The 27852-nt window shown below is 44.9% G+C and overlaps 1 protein-coding gene across 17 annotated transcripts in view; it reads left to right on the forward strand.

Annotated features, from left to right (window-relative positions):
* TNC (tenascin C) overlaps positions 1-27852 on the forward strand; it is a 94118-nt gene that overhangs the window by 44561 nt on the left and 21705 nt on the right. For 2 of the 17 annotated variants that reach the window (XM_032635026.1, XM_032635027.1), the window contains 7 exons: positions 6143-6415; positions 7457-7729; positions 8336-8608; positions 11339-11611; positions 13919-14191; positions 22388-22660; positions 24214-24486. In XM_032635026.1, coding sequence (XP_032490917.1) covers positions 6143-6415; positions 7457-7729; positions 8336-8608; positions 11339-11611; positions 13919-14191; positions 22388-22660; positions 24214-24486 — 1911 coding nt within the window. The remainder of the gene's footprint in view (positions 1-6142; positions 6416-7456; positions 7730-8335; positions 8609-11338; positions 11612-13918; positions 14192-22387; positions 22661-24213; positions 24487-27852) is intronic. The other 15 variants (XM_032635028.1, XM_032635029.1, XM_032635031.1 and 12 more) reach the window with 15 other exon arrangements.

A 27852-nucleotide genomic window follows, 5' to 3' on the forward strand; every position in this document is an offset into this window, starting at 1 on the left:
ATGTTACTGCCCACATAAAATTGTGGTAGTTTGTAAGGAAGAGAGAGAGAAGGGGTATTTAGTAGACAAAGAGCAGCCTCTTCAGAAAGTCTAAAGTGAGCCCAGGTGCTCAATTCTGTTGACTCTGTGCATGGACTGCTTCCCACGCAGCTATGAGATGACCATCAAGGATGCGTGGCGGTGGGGGGTGGGTAGCTTGATCATAGATGAGGGGGGAGGGGAGAATAAATTGGGAAGAAATAAATCTACGGTAGAGATTTCAATGGTTCAGCTTTATAAACATGAGTTTGTTATAAGATGCGAAGGGACCACAAATGAATCAGAGAAACTAGAGAGGGAATTTCTTCTTCTCTTCCCTCCTCCTCTCCCTCCCTCTCTCTCTCTCTCTCTCCCTCTCTCTTCACTTTTCCCTGAGTTTTACAAATGCTAGGTTAAAGAGAGTTTCCTATCTCCACTCAATCATCTTACCCTCTGGCTACAGCCACTTTATCCCCTATCTCCAGCAGGGAATCCCCAGGCTTTAGCCGCTCAGGGAGATGAAAGCTTTCAAGTGAATCACAGGCTGGAATTACTTTGTCTCTAACTAAGAGCCCAGTTTTGGCATCCCAAGGGCTCAGTGGTTTCTTTTCCCCAGCCATACCTCCTTAACACTGTTTCAAAGAAATCACGTTGCATATTTAAAGACATTCTTCATTACAGGAAAAATGTGCAAAGTCCCTTTTATGGGCTCTTCCCCCATTGTCTCTAGAATATTTCTCTCTATGGCTTTCTCCATAGAACGATTTTATTTTATTAAAAGTGAGGTGGACATTTCTCTCCATCTCCTGAAGTCTATCTTCCTAATAAATATCTCCTACAATATCCTCCCAGTAAATATCTCCTTCATCTACTCAGTCAGTAATGTACTACAACCATGCTCCGTGCTAGGTCCCGGGGATACTACAGCCATGAAGACAAGTCTGTGCTTCCAAGGTGGTAACTATCTAGTAAACAGACACCTTCACTTGCTGTAACTAGGCAAGCAGGACTATGCCGTGGAAGGCGTAAAGAAGCAGAAGTCCAGGCACCCGGCCTTGGTAAACACATGGGGAGAAAAAAGAAACAGGAAAAGTGGGAGCGCTTAGAGGAAGGTACCATGTGGTTATGAGTCCTGAAATGTCAAAGGGTTGTAGGTTCAAAGGTCAGAAGAAAGGGATTCCCAGCTCTGCATTACTCGATTCTGAATAGCGGAAGTCTGCCAAGTGTCGCTCATTGTCTGTGGGTTTTCCAGAGAAGATGTGAAATTGGCTGCCCCAAAGCATTCTTCCCAGAGAATTCCAGGGCTCTAGTCACGGCATTGAGCCAAAACGCAAGCCTTTTCCTTGATGCAGCACCAAGTTAAGTTAAAAGTATGCCTTACCTAGATGCCCATCACACCTGAAATACAATGCAAAGACCCTATCACAGGCTACACAGCCCTACGGAGTCTGGTCCTTCCCATCTCTCTGACCTCACTCCCACTACTTGTCCCCTTGCTCATTTCACCGTGGTCACCCTGGCCTTCTCGCTGTTCCTTAAGCATGCCAAGCCTGCTCCTACCTTAGGGCCTTTGCACATGCTACTCCTGCTGCCTAGATACCACTCTTCTCCCAGTTCTACACCCAGCACCTCCCTCATTTCATTCAGCTCAAGTCTCATCTCAACAGACCTCTCTGTCAACCAGTCTAAAACGGTGCCCTATCCTGATTTACCCCTTCATGCTGCTCCAGAGTTCTTCATGACACTTGCCTGACGTCACTCACTCGTTGGTTTACTTACCTATGGCCTGCCTCCCACTTCTAGCCAGAAAGGACTCTGTCTCCTTCATCCAGCGCTGCAGCCCCAGTACCTTGAACACAGCCAAACACGTGGCATATGCTTCATGAGCATCTGGGGACTCCAGCTCCTCCAGAGGCAGTATTTCCACTGAATCTTCTGGTCTTTTTCTTTCACCTCTGTATCAAAGGCCCAAATTCTCTCTCTTAAGGATTAAGGGAAGGGAAGTCATTCTCCTGGAGTCTTTAATTAAGCTTACTCTGGATAAAAATGGAAGGAAAGAAAGAAGGAAGGATGGGGGGAAGGAGAAAGGGACGGAGGGGGGAGAAAGGAAGGAAAGAAAGAAAAAAGGTACTATCCCTGTTAGCATTGAACAAAATGAGTCTGTGCCAGGCATCTCCCCCTCTGGCCCCATATTTGTATTCTAATAAACGCAAATAAAATCATGGAGGCCATGATTTTCTTTGAGCAGTAAGGGCCATAAAGCAGGGAGGATATGCAGAAACCCAAGGCCAATAAAGCATCCTCCCACACCGCGTAAGACTTGACAGTGATACCCCAGTAATTCTCAAGGGTTTGGGAAGCAGAGAGGCGGAATTTTGTTTTTAGCCACAGCTGCAAGTAATAGAAAACATTCTGCTCTAATTTTCCATTTTGATTTTCTCATGGAGCAAACTGAAATTCAGTCAAATATCTATCCATCCAGCAAGTATTTATTTCTTACCTGCCATGGGTCAGGCAGCGCTGGTATAGAGAACAGAAAGACACAACCCCTCCACTCAGAAAATGATACACGTTGCAGTGAGAATGAGAGAACCAAAACCAAAATTATAGGAGCGTAACTAGTCTGCTTAGAGGAAGGTGTGGGAAGCTACAGGAGCACAGAGGCAGATACCCATCCCAGACCTGAGCAAAGTGAAGGCAGCATATCAGAGAAGGCTTTTTGGAAGAGGTGATACTTGGCTGACTCCTAAAAAAGGAAAATGAGTTGGGCAAGCAGAGAAGGGAGTCACGACATTTCCAGCTGGAGGAACGGTATGTGAGAAGCTCAAAGGCATGAGAAACTTCGTGTTAGTGAAACACCAGCCATACAGTCCTGCTGTATGATGGAGCTGGGGATAATAGGGTACAAGGTTACAGACAGTATCAGTACCGTCTACAAAGGGCAGTGAATAGCATGCCGAGGGGCTTGGGTTTCATTCCTGACAGTGTGAAGAGTCACCAGAAAGTTTTAAGGCAGGCAAGGCTTTTAATTTCAATTAACTTTACAAGATGAGATCCAGGCAATTCAATCTACCCTTAGGGGTCCTGAGGCTTGAATTTGGCCATCCCGCTGCTGTTGGAGAATCACTCTCTCTCCCATCGGTGAGCACTAAAAGTGCATTCCTCATCAGTCAGCACTTGGTAATTACCATCTCCAAGATGGTGGAAATCTAAAGATTGAAAGTTGGCACAGCCAGAAATTCCCCCGGGCCAGCTGGTCAACTCACCATGAGCACAGAAATGGGATTTTGAAATTCTGATTTCCCAGGCCCACTGACATTGTTCAGAGGGTAGATGCCAGTGCACAGCTGGAAGAAAAAGACAACAGCCTTTTCATAAAGAAAGGCCAAGAAATTCACTATGGAACTATACAACGGAAACACTGGGCTTCTGGGGCAGTAAGCCCACAGGTGTGTCATTTGCTGTTGAAATGCAGAGTCCGCATTGATGAGAAGCCTCTGGTCTCGATCTCGACTGTTGTCTGCTGTATTTTTATTCACGTTTTTCCCTCTCTTTTCATAATTCTTACCTGCCTCCCTTTAATTTATCTACTGATTTTATTAATTGAAGTTACACCTTTTACTTGTCTGTCTAGCATTTGTTTCGTGAAGGGTTTTGGGTCGGGCACGAAAAGCACCCACCCAGCAGTGGTCACGGTCACAGCACTAAATATGACTGATTTTTTTTTTCTTGATCTGCCTAACCCCCTCCCCCCCAACACACACACAAGAAGTGGAAGAATAGCCAAAAATTTTGGTGGAAGTATCATCACCATGACTATTACCATTTACTGAGCAACATGACATTTTATGAAAATTAGTCTATCCACTGTAAGAAGAGATGAAGCAGGATGTGAAGGACATTGTATAAAGTATCCGTGGCATATAAAAAAGCTGATTTAAAGAAAACAATGGTTCTCATGAGGAAGAGACATTTTCTAATGTGGATCTCCTCCTCTCTCCAACCATCTTTACTACAACAGCTTAACAGACAATCTGTAACCCCTCCATAACCCCTCCCTCTCCCAGTTAGGTAATTCTCCCCACATCTCTTACAACCTGGTACCTGAAATCTCTTTCATGGAAAAAAATATGCTTTATGTCATAATTAGAGAAAGAACTTAAAAGGCAGTTACCTGCGAGGAAACACTGACTTAATTCACACAAGGGGGGGTCAACTATCAATGTCAGCTAGGTTCTTGACAAGAAGTTTTGACAGCAGCAGGAGAAAAAAAAACAAGAAAGTGGGATAAAAAGGAGAGTTTATGGGCCACAGAGTTCATTTCCTTAACTTTACAGTTTGGCTTAGATTGGTTTTTGTCTGATGTCTCTTCATGCATGAGGGCTCTTGGAATATTTGAAAAGGACACACTCCTGAGTTTAGTTGTGCTAAAATCCCAAGGTCAAGGAGATAATTGCTACAACTGGAGCACTGCTCCTGGCCTCACAAGGGCCACTGGGTTAAAAGATAGCTCATCTTTTCCCCTTTCTTTCCCCACAAGTAGATACATCACTTGGAGCTTGGGGTCCTCTTTTTCTCACCTAGACCATGTTTGTGTGGTTAAGAGCTGCTATGGGGTCTTGGATAAGGGCTCCAGGACACAGATTTGGGTTGAATGAGGAATCTGTAGAATGAAGGTCAAGGTCAGGTATGGCCAACATTTTCTGAAAGGGCCAGACAGTATTTTAGGCTTTTCAGGCCATATGGTCTCGGGCTCAACTCCTCTACTGCGCCACTGCAGCACATAAGCAGCCAGCAGCAATGTGTAATTGTGCAGGCACGGCTGAGCTCCAATGAGATTTTACTTACGACATCAAAATTTGAATTTCATATACTTTCATCTGTCATGAAGTATTCTTCTTTGGATTTTTCCAACCATTTAAAAATTTAAAGACTGTTGTCGGCTCACTTATTACCAAGAGAGGCAGCAGGCTGGATTTGACCCTCAGATCATAGCTGGCAGACCGCTGTTCTAGATCAAACAAGATTTGAAGGAGTGTCAGCTTTGCCGAAATGGAACAATTAGGAAGAACCTTCCCCAGAACGTAGAAAAGTCTGAATCAAACAGGTTCTTGAAAAGAAACATTTTCCCCTCTGAAAGGATATCTTCTATCCAACTGCAAGCTAAGGTTTTCAAGTGAGACGTCTGCTTTAATGGACAGATAGGACTGATTTGAAATGAGCAGCCAATGTGAGGCATATAGAGAGAAACAATTTGTTCACCTAAATGAACTCAAGGCAGTTCTTACTCTGTTGTTTAGAGGATCTGTTTCCAGAGAAAATCCTTTCTTCCTAGGTGATGCAAAGTCCATTTAGGCTCAGCCTGGGCAAATTATCACCTTGAAGGCATATGCATTCAGACAAGTGAATGTTCTGCGTTTGCTCATTCTAGAGATGAATAAAGACGGCAAGTTTTAACTGAGCTTAATAAGCTGTTTCTCCCAGGGCCTCAGTCTTTCTTTCTATCCAATGAGGGACAGCTTTGCAAAGACTCAGTGACTTCCTCTGGACAGTCTTACTTGTACTGTGTTAATTTATCTCTGATCTTTCTGAAGTGGTTTATGTAAACTGATTTGAGCCCCAGAAACTGACAAAAATCCCAGCATAAAGAGACTAAAACATGCCTTCCAGGAGAGATTGAGGAAGCACGGAAAGGAAGAGAATCTAAGAGGAGGCAATTTCCTCAAAACACAGAAGGCTGCACGGCTCAGGCCAAGGATCCCAAGCGTAGCCGAAGGCTGTTCCTATGACCTCACCTTTAAGATGAGAGCCGCTTTCCAAAGTGGAAACTGCAGCCCAGAGCAGTACTAACACAGACGTGTAGCATTTTCCAAATCCACAGGACACTGCTCAGTAGAAAAACACCGTATTCAAAAGTCAAACCCAAACACACAACAAGGCAAAATAAGTATTCTATTGATTTATCTGTTGGTGTTTTGATGGCGACAGCATGGCTCAGGGATGCAGGTGGCCCTTGGGGCCCCCATGGTCTCGCAGCATTGGCAGCGGGTTTGCCATTTCTGAGTTCCCAGATGGAAAGCATTTCAGGAATGATTTAACTGACCCCGTCTCTGTCATTATTCAGACCACGCCCCTGAAATGGAAAAGCTCACCGTGACCGAGGCTGGCTGGGACGGCCTCAAACTCAACTGGACCACAGCTGACCAGGCCTATGAGCATTTTGTCATTCAGGTGCAGGAGGCCAACAGGGTGGAGGCAGCTCAGAACCTCACGGTGCCCGGCAGCCTGCGGGCTGCGGACATCCGGGGCCTCAAGGCCGCCACCCCTTACAGAGTCACCATCTACGGGGTGATCCGGGGCTATAGAACACCAATGCTCTCTGCTGAGGCCTCCACAGGTACCTCTTACCTTTCTGTCTACAGCTTCTGTTTTTCCCAACAGGAACCTGCCCAAGGATAAGCAGATGCAACTCGTTTTTGGTTTTGTTTTGTTTTGTTTGCGGTACGCGGGCCTCTCTCACTGTTGTGGCCTCTCCCGTTGTGGAGCACAGGCTCCGGACGCGCAGGCTCAGCGGCCATGGCTCACGGGCCCAGCCGCTCCGCGGCACGTGGGATCTTCCCGGACCGGGGCACGAACGCGTGTCCCCTGCATCGGCAGGCGGACTCTCAACCACTTCCCACCAGGGAAGCCCCGCAACTCGTTTCTGAATAGACTTGAGTACCTTAAATAATAGCACTACGATGCCTAATGATGGGAAGATATCAAGCCGCACAACTCCTGGGGTAGCTTTCTCACTGCACCCCATGTGAACCACAGCCTCTGGGGCTGTGCATAGCCCAGCCTGGGGACTATACACACAGCCCCAATGGCAGGGACCTTTGGCTTCACAAACAGGGCTCCCTCCTGGTGAGGGATGTTAAGGCATTATATTTAGAAGGAAAAAAAAATAATAATCTCTTTGTCCGCCGGAGGCTAGGGCAATTCCTTAATGAAATAAGATCACAAATGTTTTCCTATGCCTCACCCCCTTGGCTCTATTTCTCAAATTTAGGAAGCTGCATGGTTATCTAAAGAAAGTCACATTTAAAAAAAAAAAAAAGTAATATAAAGCCTATTCTTTTGTTAAGGAGTCCCTGGATCTTGGTGTGTGACTTGATCGTTAAACTAGTTCTTTTTTTAAATATTTTATCTTTTTTATTTGCATTTGCTATCTCAACATTTGCCCATTTGTTTTTTTTTTTAATCTTTATTGGAGTATAATTGCTTTACAATGGTGTGTTAGTTTCTGCTTTATAACAAAGTGAATCAGTTATACATATACGTATGTTCCCATATCTCCTCCCTCTTGCATCTCACTCCCTCCCACCCTCCCTATCCCACCCCTCCAGGCGGTCTCAAAGCACCGAGCTGATCTCCCTGGTTTTTTGTCCTTCTCCAGGAGAAGCTCCCCATTTGGGAGAGGTCACGGTGTCCGAGGTGGGCTGGGATGCCCTAAAACTCCACTGGACAGCTCCGGAAGGAGCCTACGAGCAGTTTCTCATTCAGGTGCAGGAAACTGACACAGAGGAGGCAGCCCAAAACCTCACTGTCCCGGGAGGACTGAGGTCCGTGGACCTGCCTGGGCTCAAGGCAGACACTCACTATAGCGTCACCATCCGCGGGGTGACTCGGGACTTCAGCACAACCCCTCTCTCTGTTGAAGTCTTGACAGGTATTCTAGGCTACTTCATTAATTTGTTTCCTCCCACTGTCTCTGCTCAGGAGGCATCAACACTCTTCCCTCCTCTAAACTGGGTTCAGCCCCTACCCCAGTGGGAAATACCGGTGAATCATCCCTGCTTCCATACAAAGGTCCTGTCCCTTATTTGGCCGAGTCCTAGTCCTAGCATGGCAGCCAATTCCAGGGAAAGTTCCACCTACTCTTCTTTTATATAAATTGAGGTGACTTTTCTTTTAAAGCAAGTTTCAGTCGTAATAGCTAAGAAGTTGGAAAGCACACTCTGCGAGTGGGGAAAAAATAAACGTTGATCTGAGCTCATTTTAAGAACGCATCAGAGGACTCCCCAAAGCACCATTTCTATGTCAAGAATGGAAGTTGTGAACAATTCTGGGAACTATGTTTCATTTCCAAAGGCTGACTAGAAAAGCCCTGGCTTTAGTGCCAACAGAGTGTCCTCAACACCGGCTGTAAATCACGCATCTGCGATCAACACTCACCAAACAACTCACCCCAACCTCAGCCAAAATGCCATCTTGCCTGAATCCCAGCATGCAACTGCCTTTTTTAGTAACTCAGCAACTCTGTCTTCTTATGCAGAGGAGGTTCCAGATCTGGGGAACCTCACCGTGACTGAGGTTAGCTGGGATGCCCTCAGACTGGACTGGACCAGCCCAGATGGGATCTATGAGCAGTTTGTCATTGAGATCCAGGAGGCTGACCAGACCCAAGAAGCTCACAGTCTCACGGTTCCTGGCAGCCTGTGCTCCGTGGAAATCCCAGGCCTCAGGGCTGGTACCCCTTATACAATTACCCTGCGCGGCGAGGTCAGGGGCCGCAGCACTCAGCCCCTTGCTGTGGAGGTCATCACAGGTATACCACCCTCCTCCCAGACCAGGGACCTGATTGTGTCAGCCAATTCATTGGAATAGAGAAAATTCCCCATGTATCAGGGCCCTCTCTCAAAGCTGTTGGCAGGCAGCGTGAACACGAGCTCTAACTCCGGAGGGTGTGGGTTGGAATTCCACCTTGCTGGCCGAATATTCTTGGGTATCTCATTGTACACCTCTGAGCCTTCATTTCTCACCTTCAAATCAGAGATAATACTCCTACCTCAGAACACTGTCTTGAGCAGTAAATGAGATAATGAACCAAAGTACACAGCAAAGCACCCCTCCTGTAGTAAATTTTGAATGCCAAATAGCTAAAGTTATCAGATAGCAACATATCATAATATAAATAGCATAAACAGTAGGGCTGTGACACAAGAATAAGGTCAGAACTTTCTAGAGAAATCTTATCATAAGTGGCCTCAGAGTCACTTACTGCCATCCATCTGGTAGTCAGACCTCCACAGAATAACCTTTGAAACGACCTACCATCTTCTGCTGAAGTTAGCCAAGTCTTGCTCTCCTTAACAGACCCTCAAGGCAGGGCTATTTCTAAGAAAGGACAGTCACGTTTGACTTCAAAGTTTTTGGTTCAGTTTGGAGAGGAAAAACAATTCATCTCAGTTTGTCCCCTGAAGACGTGCAACTCCATCTGTTATAGAAAACTCTGTGCTGGTCATGAGGTTTCTAGAAACAACTTTAAAAAAAAGTCACGGGAAAATGAGCCTGATTTGGGGGAACAGGGTTTTTATGCTGGGCCCTAAGTCCATGCCCTTCTCTACACATACTGTGTTTTGAAAATGCCGCCCAAATAACCTAATCAAATGAATTGTCTTCCTTGCTCATACATACCAAATAAACCTGGCCCTTGCTAGAAACTACACACAGTTCCCCAAATAAGAGAAGTAATGTTGCAATACACCTAAACTGGCCAGATTATCCATGGCCTGTGTTTCCCAGAATATTGTCAGACCAAACGAGCAAAAGGGGCCTTTGAGACACGTGGGATCTGGGAGCAGGGTGCTAATGATCCACATCTGTAGTTCGTAAACGTCTTGTAAACGTTTTGTTTTTAGCAGCAAATTCCTTTTGCACGTGAAATCTTACAAGGAGGCCCACTATGTGACAGATAAATGAACAGCTATTCTTGGTGAGCCGGGAAGGAGGAGAGGGCTGCCCACACTCTCCTTGTGCACTGAATCCTGGAATATCTCATACTCTTTCTGGGGGAAATCTTGCAGATATTTTCTTTTCTGACTTCAAATCCATGGCCACTTCAGCCTTAAAAAGAGAGGCTGGGAGATTGCACTTAACCCTGAGCAGCATTCCACTAAGTAGTGAGTGTTTCCATATCCGGAACCCAAACTTTCTAAATCAGCAATGACTACATTAAATTTCCTTCCTACCTTGTAGGAAAATGAATACTGGGCCCTGCTCTGCACCATTTGCTGAGCAAAACATAATCACTTTTAATGAAGAGTAGGCACAAACGGCCTTGTTTGTGATGCAGACATTCTTCAATCAGACACAAAGTGCTATCAGGAGAAGCGGGGAGGGAAAATGCAAAGCCAAGAGTCCAGTACAGTACGGAAACTTTGATCTCTGAAGGATTAGAAAAGTCCAAAGATAAAACATCGGACTTGTCCAAACCTGATTCAGCACATGCTTTATACACCCCGTCAGACAGCCTGTGGCCAACAATGAGATGATCTCTCCAAAGTCCAGTAATGAGATGAAGCAGGTAATTCTCTCCCACGTGACCAAGAAGTTCCAAGGAGAAACATCGAAACAGTGATACACAGCTCTGCATTCTCGGAGCCAACCAACTGAGGATAGAAAACACTTGGGAAAAAAATTCCAGGAAGCTCCAAAAGGCAAAACTTGAATTTGCCATGTGCTGGTAACTGCACACATAGCATTTACATTGCATTAGGTATTATAAGTAATCTAGAGATGATTTTTTAAAGTATACAGGAGGATGTGCATAGGTGATATGCAAATACTACACCATTTTATATGCATCAGCTTGTTATCTATGGGGGTCCTGGAACCCATCCCCCAAGGGTACCAAGGAACAGCTGTGTGTCTGTTAGGCTGCCACTTACCAGGTCCTCACTATGTATCAGGTGTGACGTCAGGTATGTGTCAGGTATAAACTCAGAGGTTTATAAATATTATCATCCAATCATCACACATTCCAATGAAATGGTACTGTCAGCTCCAATTGAAGACGAGGGGCACAAGGCTCAGAGATGACCTGGGTGACATGCCCAAGATTACGCAGCTAGTAAACATCGGTGCTGGAGTTCTAACCAAGGCCCATCTGCCTCCAGAGCCTGTACTTTTAACCAACTCCTACTTCTCTTACCCTGACCCACAATCCCACATTTTTCATGGGCCTTTAGGGTGCCAGTCATGCATGATCCTCAGAGACCTCCCAGCAGTGGGTTGTCAGCGGTCGTGACGGCATTGCCATCTCAAGGAGGAACACTGTAGATGCTCCCCTTTCTGACCATCTTCAACTCCTGAAGAAAGCTGTGGCCAGATTACCGCAGTTCAAACAGGAAACTCCCCGAGACCAAGAATGACCACACACACAAACACAAGAAAATCTCTTGCCCCTTTCTTTCTTCCCTAGAGCTGGGCCGTGGGACGTTTGGTTTCTTCGCTTTCTGTTTGCAGCGCTGACAAATTCCTCTCTGTCCTTCTTCAGCGGAGCTCCCCCAGCTGGGACACTTAGCCGTGACTGAGGCTGGCTGGGACGGCCTCAAACTCAACTGGACCACAGCTGACCAGGCCTATGAGCATTTTGTCATTCAGGTGCAGGAGGCCAACAGGGTGGAGGCAGCTCAGAACCTCACGGTGCCCGGCAGCCTGCGGGCTGCGGACATCCGGGGCCTCAAGGCCGCCACCCCTTACAGAGTCACCATCTACGGGGTGATCCGGGGCTACAGAACACCAATGCTCTCTGCTAAGGCCTCCACAGGTACCTTCCTCTCCCTGTCCATGATGCTTTCTCTCCAAGAGGCGTGTGGGGAGCCAGCTTCCGTCCATATCTGAATCCTTCCCACGTGCCCATCGGCTACTGAACTTGCATGCTCACACACCTCCCTATGGGCTGCGCCTTGTTCCAGATGCTCTGACCCCTCACGAATGAACACGCAGATGCTACCTTTTCTGACCTCTAGCCTCTCCCAGACCTTACCTATCCAATCCTATAACTACATCTCTTCTAAAGGGTGGCTTTCCATTTCACGAGACAGCCCGATGGTCTTAACTCTTTTCTCCGGTGCTTGGCTATAACTAAAAGCCGACCCTTCCGATGTGTGAGTTCTGGTGGAGCACAGATTGTTTACCTTAGAGAGTCTTTTTGCTAGTTGCAAATGGTGCTTTGCTATCCCAGATCCCTCAAGGGTGTGGGCATGTGGTTCTTGCATTCAAAAGAAATGTTTAAATTTAAATGTTTCTTTAAAATGCACTCAGTATAATATGAGAACTGAATTACCCTCCTCCTCCGGGCAATTCTCTCAGATACTCAAGTCACTGTTAGAACATCAAATTAGCAAATAGCTAGACCAAAAAAGAAGAAAAACAAAAAAATCACACAATTATGACTGGAGACAGTACCAAAGAACAAGCCATTCATTAGCAGAAGTACACACAGCAGCATTTGAAACAAAGAATGTCCCGGGCTATGAATGTCAAAGATCTGATGCCCTTTTTGTTCTTTTAATCGAGAGTTGCTCCCTGGACTGTTGGCCTTTGCATGGCACACTCCCAGCCCGGACCCAGGAGGGTGCGTTATAGTTTACTCATCACTCTCCTCCAGTGACAGGGCATTCAGTGTTTCCCTGCAGCCTGCTCAAGAGCCCAGCCCTCCCCAGCACTGCTTTCCATGTTCCATCCTCCCATGTGCCTCCACTGGTGTGAAACTGAACAGACGCGGTCAGGTTTGGTTTTGCATATGCCTGCCCCATTTTCCTATAATTATTGCAACTAAACTTTTCTGCAAACCTGTGTGTCCTAGTGGATTCTAGCAAAAGCTCTGCATTTTAGCCTCAATCATTTCAGTAACTCTTGCTGAGATAAACACACAGCACAGACAACTGCTGCATGAATGGTGACCCTGAAATGCCTAAAAATTGCAGCTGAGGCTGCCCTGGATGGACTCAGGGCTTTTTTATCTAACATCCATAAACAATCCCTTCTCAGAAGGCAAAGAAATCACCCGCCACTTTTGATCTTTCCTGAAGATCTTGCGGTTTGGGTGTTCTTAGTATTTTTATATGTTTTTTTTTTTTTTCTTTATAATGATAGCAACATTCTTGCTCCTGACAAGTTGGTCTGTGGGGAAGAAGGGCCATAATTCCATCTGACCTGTGTTTCACCAGATCTCTTGGGATGGGAAGTCTTTCTCCTGCCTTGCTAGAGAGACAATACTAGCTTTTCAAATCTTGCTTCTGCCTGCCTTCTGCACATTTTATTCCTGTTGCTTGGAAAACCACTGGTATGATCATCTCTGAGACAAAATGTTACTTCTTGGCCAAACAGGGTCGCCTGATGGCCTTGTCCTGGCTCAGCTCTCTTGGTTGGCAATGCAATACTAGCTTTCTTGGCCCATGTAGAAGCAGTTAAGAAAAGACAAGCTATTTTAACAGAATATGAGAACAGCTGGCCCTTGTCAGAAGTATGATGAAAATACCAAGATTTACATTGACAAATTGCCAATTCCCTTTAAGTCACAAAATCAGAAGCCTCAAGGTACCACCTTGGGAGGGTAATGGCGTCAGAATTATTTAGTCGTCATCTGAACAGACGGGAGCTCCCTCAAACCAAAGGATGTCTGCTGGCTGCCACCAAGTACTTGTGGTCTCCTGAGTGCAATTTAAGAGACTAGAAGCCGCCAGCGCTCGTATCTTTTGACCGATGGCCAGCATCCCTGAGGTGTGGCTCCCAGAAGCATCTGGGCTTCGACAGAACAGGTCCTGCTGTCGTCACTGGGCATGTCTCCTCACACACGCCAGATCTCGGCCAGGCCCTGATCTTGTGTGGCAGCTCCAGAGCGGGGAAATCTAATTGCCATACCTTCCTTTTTGTATTTTTCTTTTAATAAATCCCCTTTTTCTCTCCCATTGGCACTGATTGGTAACATCTCTTCATGTCACCCTAAGCCTGTGAACTGTCGGATCTTTCTAGCTGGCTATGGTTCTGTTAACAACTGCAGTCTTATAACCCAAACGCAATGATTAACTCAGATTTATTTGTTTCTTCTCTCCTACCCCTCCTTTTTCAGCCGGAGAACCTGAAATCGGAAACTTAAATGTTTCCGACATCACTCCTGAGAGCTTCAATCTCTCCTGGACAGCTACCGATGGGGCCTTCAAGACCTTTACCATTGAAATTATTGATTCCAATAGGTTCCTGGAAACGATGGAATATAACATCTCTGGTGCTGAACGAACTGCTCACATCTCAGGGCTCCGCCCTAATAATGATTTTATTGTCTACCTCTCTGGACTCACTCCCAGCATCCGGACCAAAACCATCAGTGCCACGGCCACCACAGGTACATGCACATTCGCCCGCTCCTAACACCCTCTCTCCAGAATCTTTTTTGCAGGGCAAAGCCACTCCTTCCTGCCCACTGGAGCACAGGCCACAGGGCACTAACTGTTCCGTGACACTAGGCTGGAGCTATTTAACATAACTCTCTTCCAGCAGCAGCCCAAATGGTGACTTTCCTAATTTGTCCCTGACCAGGACATTTGCAGCATAAAATGTAGTTTGGTCCAGACTGCCAAGTTGAATCTGGAGAAAAGAATTCTCCTCATCAGTAGCCAAAAAGCCATGATGAGAGCTGTCCTTGACTTGGAAAGACGTCTATATTGGTCAGAGAGGTCTTAAAACTTATATTGTGTGTTATCCAACTGTCTTTGTCTTCCTAGCGCCTTTGACTTCCTAATACCCAAATATTCCAACGATTTAATGAAACTGAATTGGGCAAGTGATGAGAAAGAGCAAAGATTATTCACCACATGAGTTCACGAGGAAATCATGCCATTCAGACCACTCCAATTCCAATGCCACCTCTAGGAGAAAAGACCAGAACATGCTGGCTTGCTTCCAGAACAGTGAATGGCAGATGGCAAAAATAAAAGTAGAGTAGAGTTTAAATAAGGAATTTGGTCAACAAAAGAGTGAACCGCTTTCACTAAATCCGCGGTATCTGTGACATACACACTATGGGAAATGCTCTCTGGAATGCAGCAAAAGACAATTCTATGTGAATTCAGAAAGGAGAGCCTTGTCCATTCAAAACAGCATTCTTAGCACATTTTGGACAATGCCTTCTCTTGAGAGATAAAGTTAGATATCACAAACTGAAATTTAAAGTTATTTGTGGAGTAAGCACAGGAGAGTCTTTTCTTCTTGATCGCAAAAAGGGGTCCCATGTTCTAGGGCAATTTAAGAAAAGGGTTAACATTGTAGTATCAAAAGCATCTATCATTTAAGTCACTCACAGCTGAGGGAGAGTCTGTCCTCATTCCACATGAGTCCACAAAGTGTTATCAGCATGGACCACAGGAAAAGCAGTGAGCCAGCAATATCTAGTTCTCAGCCCAGCCAGATGAAAGTATACCAAAACCTAGGGAAATTAGGTCAAACACATATATTTCTTCCTCATGGCTCAAGTTGGTTTTCAAAAAAAGGCAAGTGTCTTTACCAGAGGGTTAAGGCTAAAACTTTATGGATTTAGTCTTACATGTTTTGATTTTGACCCTCTAATAGTGTTTTGTTTTTTTGTCTTTTGTTTTTGTTTTTGGCTGTGTTGGGTCTTCATTGCTGCGCGTGGGCTTTCTCTACTTGCGGCGAGCAGGGGCTACTCTTCGATGCGGCGCTCGGACTTCTCATTGCGGTGGCCTCTCTTGTTGAGGAGCATGGGCTCTAGGCATGCAGGCTTCAGTAGTTGTGGCTCATGGGCCCTAGAGCATAGGCTCAGTAGTTGTGGCGCACGGGCTTAGTTGCTCCGTGGCATGTGGGATCTTCCCGGACCAGAGCTTGAACCCTTGTCCCCTGCATTGGCAGGCGGATTCTTAATCACTGCGCCACCAGGGAAGTCCCTCTATTAGTGCTTTGAATTGACACACTTTCGTATTTTTTTCTTCTTGCTTTAGTAGCTGAACCTCTCCTTAGCTGCCTCACTGTCTCAAATGTGACCTCGGGCAGTGTGTCCATCTCATGCGTAGCTCAGGAGTCTGCCTTTGATAGCTTTCTTATAGAAGTTAGGAATTCTGACCACCTCCAGGAAACGGTGGTACGTTCTGTGCCTGCGGCGTCTCGCAGCTTTGTCATCACCAACCTCAAAGCTTCTTCTGATTACACTGTCCACCTTCACGGGCTGATTGGCAGGCACTGTGCTCAGACCCTGATGGTCCAAGCAACCACAGGTATTTCCCACGATGGGTTCTTCACTCTCCCTTGAACTTCCCCTGAGGAGCGTTCCAAAAAAATCAACCTCTACCCATTTTTCACCCTCCTGGTCCCTCCAGATCCTTCTCAAATTTGAGAGAGACATCCAAATCAGAGCTTGAAAACTTTAAAAAGAAAAATTCTCACCCCAAATTAAGGAACTTCTGTGTCAACCTCTTTTTTCTAAATACCCACTCACATCTGGAGTTGCTGTTTGTTTGTATAGAGTTAACCTGATGTGCTTTGCTTGAATTTCCAAACCATCCTTTCATCTGATCTTGAATAATCTTTTCCAGTTCCCATTATTGTCTGCCTGTGGTCTTTCTAATCAAAGTGTGCCCATGTCTTATTCAAAGAGGTGTGTGCATGCCATTGTTGTTTTCCTCGGTCAGAATGATCTACATTCTCTTTCTCTCCACCAAGATTTTAAAAGTAGTGTCACTAGCATGCAGAGAAAAAGACCCCAAAGCACACCCCAAGTCCCACACGAGAGGACCGAGTGGTCTCATCTTGTTCTTGAGACTTTTGTCTGCATTCCCTACAGACTGCTCTTTTTTTGACATTTACTCTATCAAGCATGTTTTGTCATCCACTGACATCTGTCACAAAGTGTCAGAGTCTTCCTTTCATCTATCATCTTGTTCAAATCTTGGTGCATGTGGTGAGCATTCAGAGTATTGTTTTTGAAAATGTCTGTCTTTCCTGGAAGCAGACAACATGTCAAGAAACTGTTTCAAAGAGTTAGAAGTGGTAAAAGAAAAACACCCCTAGCTTGCGTGCAACACTGACCGGACCCTAACTACCGTTCTCTGAGTCCTCTTCTTGCATCTCGCTTTTCAGCTTGGTTGCATCCTTTGGGAGACAGCTAGAGGTTAAGCTAACCTTGCAAACCCAGGTCTTATTGGGTTTTGGCACTGCCAGTCTCTGTCTGGTAGCATGAAAAGAGTCCTAACGTGCGTCATTAATTTGGGAGATTCCTTCCACAGCAAAACATAAGGAAAGAGCAGACAGAGTCCCATTTGAAGGATTTCACTTTTTCTGTGGTTGAGGTAATTTGCCAATGCTGTACCTGAAAATTATAGCATCATTAGCTTGTCTAGCTAATTGCTAAGGAGGAAATCCCATGCCATTACTTACGGCTATCCTCTGCTTCTGAGCCAGATTCATTTGTCCTTAGAGACTTTATGGCATTCAGTTATGCTGTGCAGTCGTCCAGTTAAAGTTTATCCAGATGAGCTCCTTCTTTCCTCCAAATGCTGGAGCTGCAGCAAAACAACACCCGAGTCCTTGGAAGAAAGAGTCTGCTTCTTCCCAAGCCTAAATCCTGATCCTAGTATCTCAATCCTCCAGGACTGCTGCCTCTCTCTAAAATACAGCCTGGGTTGAACTTATTTTAATGTTAGTATTATGTGATAAATGTGCATTTAGGTGGCCAGACCATATACATCCCAGTTGAAACTAGCAGTATAGGCCCCCTACATTAAAAATGAATTGTTCTCATCACTGATTATCTAGATTTTAAGGGACAAGAGAAACTTAACCTCAGGGGAACCATCCATCTTTCCAAATTATCCAATAAGTGAATTTCATAATCAGAAAATGCAAAGTCTAACTTCAAGTTTTCCTTTAACTTTTACGTATACCAGGAATTTTTAAATAGAGGGCATTTTCACCTTTATAGTGTTTAGAGTGAGATGTAGATTTTCCTATGGTGCATACATTTGGGTTTTTGACTACTACAAAGAATTTCTCTTCTGTGGATATTAACCTTTAATTTCCACGATCCAAATAGATCACAGAAGACTAAATCGGGAAACTCCAAAGTAGCATTTTCTAAGGCACGTTCAGTGGCACACCAGCAACTTGAGATGTTCAGAGAATATTCCTCAGGAAAGGTATCCATTGATAAGCTTATGAAGTGCTGGGCTGAACAAAATTAAGTAGGCTTCTTTACAGAACCAGCACTCTGAGGCCTTTAAAATGCTAGTGTGCTTCGTGGATCTCCAGGGTGAGATATAATATAATATAATATAATATAATGTGAAGCTATCTCTCTTGGCACATCTTACAGAGCTAGCGTCCCATCACAAACCTTAGAAAATGTACTCTTAATACACCTTTACAATAATTCATCTACTGCTATAATGGCTTCTTCACTTGTCTTCATACATGACCAGAAAGTGGTCCCGTCTCTACTTTAAAAAAAAAAATGCAAGTCCACACCTGCAGAGAAAGCAATGTATTTTCTAACATTATAACCAACGCAGGTGTGGACACAACCTAATACACTACCTTTCTGCAAATATTTGGAGGGACTGATACTTTCATATTCTATGGCTACGTTCTGTAGAAATCCTCTGCTTCCTCTCATAATGTGTCTCTCTTTCTCTCTGCCCATGTTCCTTTCCCTCAGAGCCAGAGCCACTGCTGGGCGTATGCTAATCCTTAGCACTATTACCCCTGACAGCTTCAACGTGCCATGGACCACTCAAGCCAGGCCTTTCGCAAAGATTGTTATCAGCGTTAGGATTTCTCCCTCGCTGCAGGAGCCCCAGCAGTTCACAGTCTCAGGAGACGCACAGCACGCTCACATCACAGGCTTGGTGGAGAACACTGGCTGTGACGTTAGTGTGGCAGGGACCACCTGGGCTGGGGACCCCACCAGACCCCTCACTGCCTTTGTCGTGACAGGTACTCATTCAGAGGTTCTCACTTGTCTGTTCAGAATTCTTAAATGGGGAAAAGAAAGAGGATAGGCATTCTAAAGGGAAATTCAACCCCAAATATAGCCTTCATTCCATATGTAAACTTCTACGTGAAAAGAAAGCAAATACTCTTGCAAAGAGAGACCTTTCACAGCCACTCTTAGGAAATGGAGCCAGTAGACTCAACAGTTGTATAAAACTGCCAGGGAATCCTGTGCCCAGTTTTATAGGTTTTCTGATTCACGGTTTGGAGATCCTGGCTGAAGAGTGAGTTCTAAGTTAGAAATGGCCCAAGGCAGGATTTTGTCCATAAGTCATGCTAGGTAAAGCAGCCCATGAACTACCTGCCCCAGAAATAAAATAATTTATCTTTTTCTTCTAAAAAAGTTACTTCTTAAGATTGACATCTACAACAGATTAAGGAAGGTTCAATCTAAGATAGCAAATAAATCTCAATTTTAATTAAACCTTAACCATTCATTAAACTCGACTTCTTACTTCTCTTTGAATTACAAAAACAAATGGTTTTCTATTTCCTTTCCTGAAATTATCCTAAATCCATGGCAAAGGATGCAAATGGTGTCAATTTACCAAGTCTCTAGCCTGAAAAGCCTCAGAAAATATTTAGAAGTCTCTTGCCTTCCACTAATGATAATTGTTTTAGGAGACCAACTTTGCTGGCTGATTTTCACTTTAAACCAGGCCTCTCTTGAGGTCTGAAATGCTATAAATTGCTATTTACCTACATAAGTAAAATACATTAACAAGTTCAATCACATATTTAACTAGAGGCAGCACGGTTTCCTAGAAGAGTGGGGATCTTGAGATCAGGCTATGTGGTTCCTAATCCTCTCCCACATCTGTTTAGCTACATAACCTTGACCAGTTCTTAACTTCTCTGAAGCCCGCTCCTTTATGTACGAAGAGAAGATATTCAACTCGCAGGCACCTCTGGCAGCCTCTTCTCAGGTATTAAATGGATGTGGTGCAATTTAACTGCCTGGCATCCCGGAGGCATTTTACAGTTGCTGGGTCCTTTCCTCTATCTCCCAACAATACGAGGAAAGTGGTGTTCTTCAAAATAAGCAATAAGAAAAAAAAAAAGGAAAAGAAAAGAGAGAAAGAAAAAAAGCAACAGCCTAGATAAAAACAATAGACCTCTGCAATCATGACTTTCCTATTATTATTATTTTTAGATGTTGGGGGAAGGAGCGTATTAATTAATTTATTTACTTTTGCTGTGTGGGGTCTTCGTTTCTGTGCAAGGGCTTTCTCTACTTGTGGCGAGCGGGGGCCCCTCTTCATCGTGGTGCGCGGGCCTCTCACTATCGCGGCCTCTCTTGTTGCGGAGCACAGGCTCCAGACGCGCAGGCTCAGTAGTTGTGGCTCACGGGCCCAGTTGCTCCGTGGCATGTGGGATCCTCCCAGACCGGGGCTCGAACCCGTGTCCCCTGCATTGGCAGGCAGATTCTCAACTACTGCGCCACCAGGGAAGCCCTTTCCTATTATTTTTAAGAGAACACGATACGTTTTCATGTAAGATCAGAGAGAAGTTATGCTTTCTGTCCAGTTAGCTAATGTGAATTCAACTGTTCAATCTTCAGACGCAGAACAAGTAATTCCTTAGTGGGGTGAGGCGAGGAGTAGCCATGACTAAGAACCTCACTGCCCAGGAGGGGAAGCATGGCCGGCCACGGATCCCATCAGGCCCTTATTTGTAGCCTCTCGCAGGACCTCCCACAGAACAGAGAGAAGAAAGGGAGGCTGGTCTTGGGAATCCTAGATCCAGTTACAGCATTGTCTCAGCTAATCCTTGATGTGAAAAGACTCTGCATTTTAAAAGAAGCATATTTTAAGAAGAGAAAAGAAAAAAAAAAAAAAACTGAACATAAGGGACTATAAATAACAAGCCCTTGATGGACTAATTAGCCTGAACGCCCTCCTTTTCATCAGAATTCTCTGCTTTGATGGCATGGAAGTGCAAGGAGGCCAGTTATCAGAGAAAGGCGCCACTTATCTAAACAAAGCTCTGCAACAGAATTTGAAACCCTTGCCTTGCAGACAAAGAGGCCTGTTTGCACAGTATATGTGATTTCATCTTTGTCTTTGATAGAGTTATGATTTGGGGGAGATCCTTATTTGCTTTAAAAAAAAAAAAAGCTTCAAGACAAACACCAAGTGGTTCAAAATAAGTACAGGAAATCCAAGCCACAGCAAAATTTAAATCTCTGCTTAGGGGGTTAGGGCATTCATTCACTCGTTCTTTCAGTCACCAAACATCTCTTTTTAAACATTTTTCTTTACATTCCATGGATTAGACTCTGGGCATTAGTGTAAGGTCGTTTATCTCTTTGAATGCTTCCATTTAGCTTCAGTGAAAAAGCAGGCTCTAACCTAGATGTGGCTAAAGCAGCCTTGGCCATGGAATTCCCATCCCCATGCCCACTTTGATGAAAAACAAACACATTCACCATGACTGTGTTTTGTTTTATTAGAGGGGAGCCACTGGACCTTCTCCACTAACCCTGCTTATGCCTCGGGTCTTGCCAGCACCCATGGGGTTGACTAATTATTAGACTTTGGCTTAGGGTGTGGAAAGAACATTGAACCTGGAGTCAGATGATGTGGGTTGGATCCCAGCTCAGCCGCCTAGTGGATATGTGACCTTGGATAAATCACTGACCTCTCTACTTCCTTTGCTGCCATGGGGGAGAAGAGGGGGTAGTAATATCTACTTACAGTGTCATTGTGAGGACTCAATACGATGACGGATGTGAAGCCTTGTCAATTGGGAAGTACTGACAGAAACCAAGCTGATACAAGGTCATTCCTTTGGGGAATCCCTTGGCACCTATGAAATAAGAGTGCCTGAGACACAGATGTCTGGTGAACGAATGAACAAATAGTCAAAGAACTCACTGAAGAGCCTAACTTTATCCAGGAAAATAAACAGCAAGAGAATTAGCAAATCTTAGTATTCCTTACTGGGCCATAATCACAAGTGGTTACATTCGGACGCATGAAAAATCTTACCTCATCCCTTTATCTCAGCTGGTGAGGATGTATGTCACTAACTGGCCTATTCAACTTAATTCAAAATAGGAACTAGAAGTGGAATAGAAACATACAAAGTATACCAAAAAGGAAGTATACTTTAAAAAATAAAATAAAAAAGCTGATTTCCTTCAAGACTACAAGTTAGTGGGAAATAGACAAAGGAATCCAAACCCAACACAAGATATTTGATTTTATCAGGAAAAATTCATGGTCTTTGGAGAAAGACCCAGGTAAAATCTTGCTCCCTCACATACTAGGCTCTGTGACTTTGGCCAAGTCAATCAACTTCTTTGAAGCTCAGTTTTCTTGCCTGTATAACGGGGATAACATCTATCTCATAGGCTGGTTGAGAGATTTACACAAGACAACATCATCTGGCACCCAATAAGCTCTTATGAAATATGCACTTTCTGAGTATATAACATGTTTAATGATTGATTGGGTATCTACCAGTGCTCGTGGAGACTTGTGCTTTCCCAGCAGAGTCAGTGCTGCTAACCTGAGTTATTTTCACCCCTCCCTTCTTTCAGAGGCCCTGCCCCTTCTGGAAAACCTAACCATTTCCGACATTAATCCCTACGGGTTCACAGTTTCCTGGATGGCATTGAAGAATGCCTTTGACAGATTCCTAGTAACGGTGGTGGATTCTGGGAAGCTGCTGGACCCCCAGGAATTCACACTTTCAGGAACCCAGAGGAAGCTGGAGCTTAGAGGCCTCATAACCGGCATTGGCTATGAGGTCATGGTCTCTGGCTTCACCCAAGGGCACCAAACCAAGCCCTTGAGGGCTGAGATTGTTACAGGTATTTTGGCTCAAGTGAGCCATTTTCTCCTCTTCCTGGTTCCCTTCCATGTAATCCATCTACGAGATCACCACGGTTTTAACACCCCTGTCCATGTTCCCTACTTAATCCATAGATGTGGCCTGTTCCTTATGTCACCCCCACCCCCAACACTTTCTCTTGTCTTATGTCTCTAACAAGCACTCCCCTTCTCCCACTCCAGATACGAGAAGGTCGAAATGTTTCCACTAGGCATCCCAAACCCTTTAGGCCATGTCTTGTCTGTAGCTCTTGCGTGCTTTACTCCACGTCACCCTCCTCTGTGTTCATCATGGCTGGTCCCCAGCTACATTTCAGCCTTCTCAAAAGAAATATACCAATGAGTATATTTCAAAAACTTATTTACTACGTTTGTCACCTCAAAGCCTCAACTGTGGTCTTGACAAACTTCCCAGGTGGGCTTGTCATTGGAAAACCAACTGTGAACTTATACCGGTAAACACTAATATCATCGAGATCCTTCAGCACAGACTAAATGCATAATTTTCTCAACACTAATAATTCCTAGAGAAATACAGCATGAACAACTTTAACAGTCCACAATCTGTATTTCCCAAAGTCTTTCTAGAGATTACTAACTCCATATTCAAAGGTACTACTCAGTGAAGAAGTTCCATGTTCAAATAAGTTTTGGAAACATGGAGTTAAACATAGTTTAACAGGATCCTTGACCACAAGCCTTTAGAGAACATTCTAATGTGCATGCTTCTCTCCAAGAGGGACTTACCCAGGCAATGTTTCCCAAACTTATTTTACAATGGCTTATGATCAAACAGGAATAGTTTGCTCTAAGTGCACTTTGGGAAACTCAGCTCTAAATTTACCTTGACGTTGAGTTTTGTCTAGTTAAGGCAATCCAAGATTAATACCTTGGGTCTGAAGTACGTAGCACAAGAGGTTCCAAGTCTTAGTTCTACCATCTGAACACTTACGGAGTGGTTAACACAAAGCAGGCCAGTCAAGAGTAGGAGCCTTCTTTAGTAAAGCAGCTCCAAGAAAAAGACCAAAAAGAGCATAACACTTATTTTAAAAGCCATTTTCCTCAGGATCAAGGGAAATACAATCAGTAGTATCATCACGGGCAGCTCTACAGATCATTAATGCTGGTTTATGTGTCTTTTCAAAAAGAAAAGAAGGTCTCACAGAGCGTGGGCACTCAGCCACTGGCGGACAGAGAGCAAATGTAAACAAATTACCGACTTTGAACTTGTTTAATAATGCATGGGAGGGGCCACTGCTGAGTCCAGATGTGGATTTACAGGATTGCTTTTAGACAAAACTCACACATGCAAGCACCCACTTGGCTTGTATTGAATGTGTCAACTCCATCCTTTCCCTCTCCTAGATCTACTAGACATGTTCGTGTTTGATAACTTTATTTTCGGTATCTCAGGACACTTCTACCTCTGAGAGCTGGGGCATCACTCCATATTGATACCCCCACTGGAGAGAAGATTGCACGGGCTGCTGAATGATATTCTCTCTCCTCCTTCCACCATTTTCTCCCCCTCTAGAAGCCGAGCCAGAAGTTGACAACCTTCTGGTTTCAGATGCCACCCCAGACGGTTTCCGTCTGTCCTGGACAGCTGATGAAGGGGTCTTCGACAGCTTTGTCCTCAAAATCAGAGATACCAAAAAGCAGTCTGAACCACTGGAAATAACCCTACTTGCCCCCGAACGTACCAGGGACATAACAGGTCTCAGAGAGGCCACTGAATACGAAATTGAACTCTATGGAATAAGCCGTGGAAAGCTATCCCAGCCAGTCAGTGCTATAGCAACAACAGGTACCGTATATAAATGGGAGAGAATAGAGCAAAGTTCTCTGTTCCTCTCCTCACGGGGCTGGGAAATTACAAGAGCTTCGGATGCAGACAAGCTTGTGTTTGAATCCTGACTCCTGAGTATAGACTAGGTGACCATGGCTAAGTCTTTACGCAAAAAGTATGATGCCACTTACCTAATAGTGTTGTGAGGATTAAATGAGATAATTCATGGAAAGCCCATACAGAGGCCCTGGCACACAGCAAGGGCTGAGCAAATGAGAGCTATTAACATTTTTATTATTGTCATTAAGATAGTCATTACAATCGTTGCTTTTTTCTTTTTTTTTAATTCCAAAGGCCCTTCCTTCTACCTATTATCATGTTTTATCCAGAGGTATACTTCCTTGTTCTTTGGTCAAATGTTCAAACTATGCAGGGACTAACGAAGAAGTGGTACCTCCACCTATAAAGATTAATACTTATAAAATGCTATGTGTGAAATGGTCAGTACCCTGATCAAGAAGGAAAAAAGAGGAGGCTGGCACGGTTGGCAGGCTCAGCCATTTTATCTGATACTCATGGCAACTCTAAATGGCACTGGAGGGAGAAATGAAAATCCTTTTCAATATGAGTTGTTTCAAGGAGAACGAAAAAAGATGGTTATAACATGACTGTTTATAATGATAATAGTAAGACTACTATGACTCTTTAAAGGGAAAAGGAATGACCTTCAACAGCTAGGGTGAATCCCTTCAGGAAACTGAGGCAGGTACAGAAACGGAGCATTTGCTAGAGACCACTGCTTCAGAGGAACCAGGGGAAAGAATCACAGAACCACAGGCAGAGGTAGAAGGGACCTGAGAAATGATGTAGCCCAGACTCTTCTGTTTGTGCATGAAGAACCTGTGGCCCAAAAAGGTGAAGTGATTTGCCTAAGGTCACACAGCCATATTTGGGGTAGAACCCAAATGCCAAGTTGTTTTAATATTATTAAATATAAGTGGGCTAGGTGACAGATAACCAACGAATAGACACACTTGCCATCTCTGACAGGCAAAGAGCATAACACTAGCCAAAACCTTCCCTTTGTCCAGAGATGAGTATTTTTTGATGCCAAATTTCAGGACCTAATGAGCTCCGAGAAGCCACCTGTAGAAATCATACTCAGTATTTGTAGACATGCAGCAATTCAGCCAGAAGAAATACCCTGTTTCTTATTAACACAGACCCTATCCCAGGGACGTGGGTCCTTGTCTCCTCTTCCCTGTGGCTTCCCGTAAAACAACTTCAGATCAGAGGCAGAGGCTGATTCTGCCCTTGGTTTATAAACACTGCTTTTCAAAGTTTACTTCTGATCACTGGTTTTGTTTTGCTGATCTTTTTTTTCTAGAGGCTCCGCAGTTCTAAAGAGAAAAGAAAAGGCCCTCTAGGATTGCCCTTTCTTTGATTTTTTTTTTCTCTGGGGCCTTGTGTCTCACAGCCGAAGAAAAGTGTGTGCGTTGGTGTATGCGTGTACACACGTGTGCTCCGGTACCTGGCAAGGACGGGAGAGGTGACTCTTGATCACAGAAGACGTGCAATCAATTTACCTCATCAGCTTCGTAAAGTTTCCCTTTTGTGTTTTCATTCTTTCTCCTTGTAAACCCTTCTCTCTGTTCCTCTTTTTCCCTGTAAAAGCTGCCGCAGGTTCTCCTCTCACTCCCTGAACATGAGCTGGCAGCCCTGAGTGCCCCAGCGCCAGGGAGCGTGGGTAGAAGCAGTGTAGCTGAAAGGTTAAGCCTGCAGCCTCTGGGCAGATCCCCTGGAGTCGGATCTACCTCTTCCCACAGCTATGTGAGCGTGAGCAAGTCTCCTTCCCCTCCCAGCCTCAGTCCCCTCATCTGGCCAATAGAATTTAACTCCAAGGTCAGCCGTGAGGTTCATGTCACGTCATAAATGTCAAGTATTTAGTTTCCTTGTCCACTGTAACAATATTAGCTAATATTATGTTTGGGTGATTTAACATACATTTTATTTTATTTTTTTATTTTTTATTTTTATTTTTTTGCTGTATGCGGGCCTCTCACTGCTGTGGCCTCTCCCGTTGCGGAGAACAGGCTCCGGACGCGCAGGCTCAGCGGCCATGGCCCACGCGCCCAGCTGCTCCGCGGCATGTGGGATCTTCCCGGACCGGGGCACGAACCCATGTCCCCTGCATCGGCAGGCGGACCCCCAACCACTGCGCCACCAGGGAAGCCCATACATTTTATTTTTTAATGGCCCAGTTGGTTCAAAATTAAAAAGTTTAAAAAAAGGATATATAGTGGAGTCTCTATTCTACTGTGTCCCTGACACCAGTTGTTCTATCTAGAAGCAGTTGTTCTATCTAGAAGCAGTCAGTATTACCACTTTCTTCTGAATCACTGCAGAAATATGCTATACAAACAGATAAGATTAGACATAAGTCTACGTTCCCTTTTTTTTTTCACCTTTTTCTTTTGGTGTGGCGGTTAACATACCCACTCTTCCACACATTGGGGGTGTTTGTGTGTGTGAGTGTGTGTGTGGGTGTGTGTTCCTTGCTTATTAATAGATCTCAGAGATAATCCCATATGCCTTATTTATTTAACCATCCCCCTACTGACAGACCCTTAGATTATGGGTTGCTTCTTTCCTCTGTCAATCTCTGCATTTGCAGTGGCTCCTCTTCCCCTCCGTGGTTTGAGCCACTTCTTCACAGTAGCCTGGGCTCCGCTTTGGGAAGCCCAGAGTTGCCAGGAGCTTCTTTTGCCTCTGGGGAGTTAAATGCCAACATGCCTCTGTATAGCATCGGGACAGTCCCCAGAATAGACAGAAAGTGGTTCAAAATCCAAAACCAGAGTAAGATGGCTCACCTTGGGGGTAGTGAGGACCCCGAAACGCTTCTTTAACCTGCACCATCACCACCCCCAAACACCCCCAAAGCCAAGGGGGCAGCCCCTCTCCCAACTCCCAGAATGTGCCCCCTCCCACTCTACCTCACTTCTCCCAGCCAGGCAGCCTCCCAGCTCCCCCGCTCAGTTGCAGTTCAGATGGACTTAAAACCACACACCACACAGCTGCAATGGCATTGTGTCTGGGGACCTGGGTCAGCGGGTCTGCAGAGACACGTGCTCAGAAATCCTCCCTTCTAAGTGAAACAGGCTCCTTATGCCTAGTGCCTTTGCCTCTGACTCTCATAAAGTGTAAACTATCGATTACAGAGCATGCACTTCATGCCACACACAGCAGGGCAACTGACACACTTTACCTCACTGACTCACGTGACACAGACAGTCTAAGCGTCACATTCAGCCCCATTTCACAGAGGCCTAAGGGGCTAAGGTGTTTTTAGCTAGAAAAGCCAGAATGGAATTCAAACCCAGGTCA

This window comes from Phocoena sinus, chromosome 6, assembly GCF_008692025.1.
Source record: "Phocoena sinus isolate mPhoSin1 chromosome 6, mPhoSin1.pri, whole genome shotgun sequence".
Lineage (NCBI taxonomy): Eukaryota > Metazoa > Chordata > Mammalia > Artiodactyla > Phocoenidae > Phocoena > Phocoena sinus.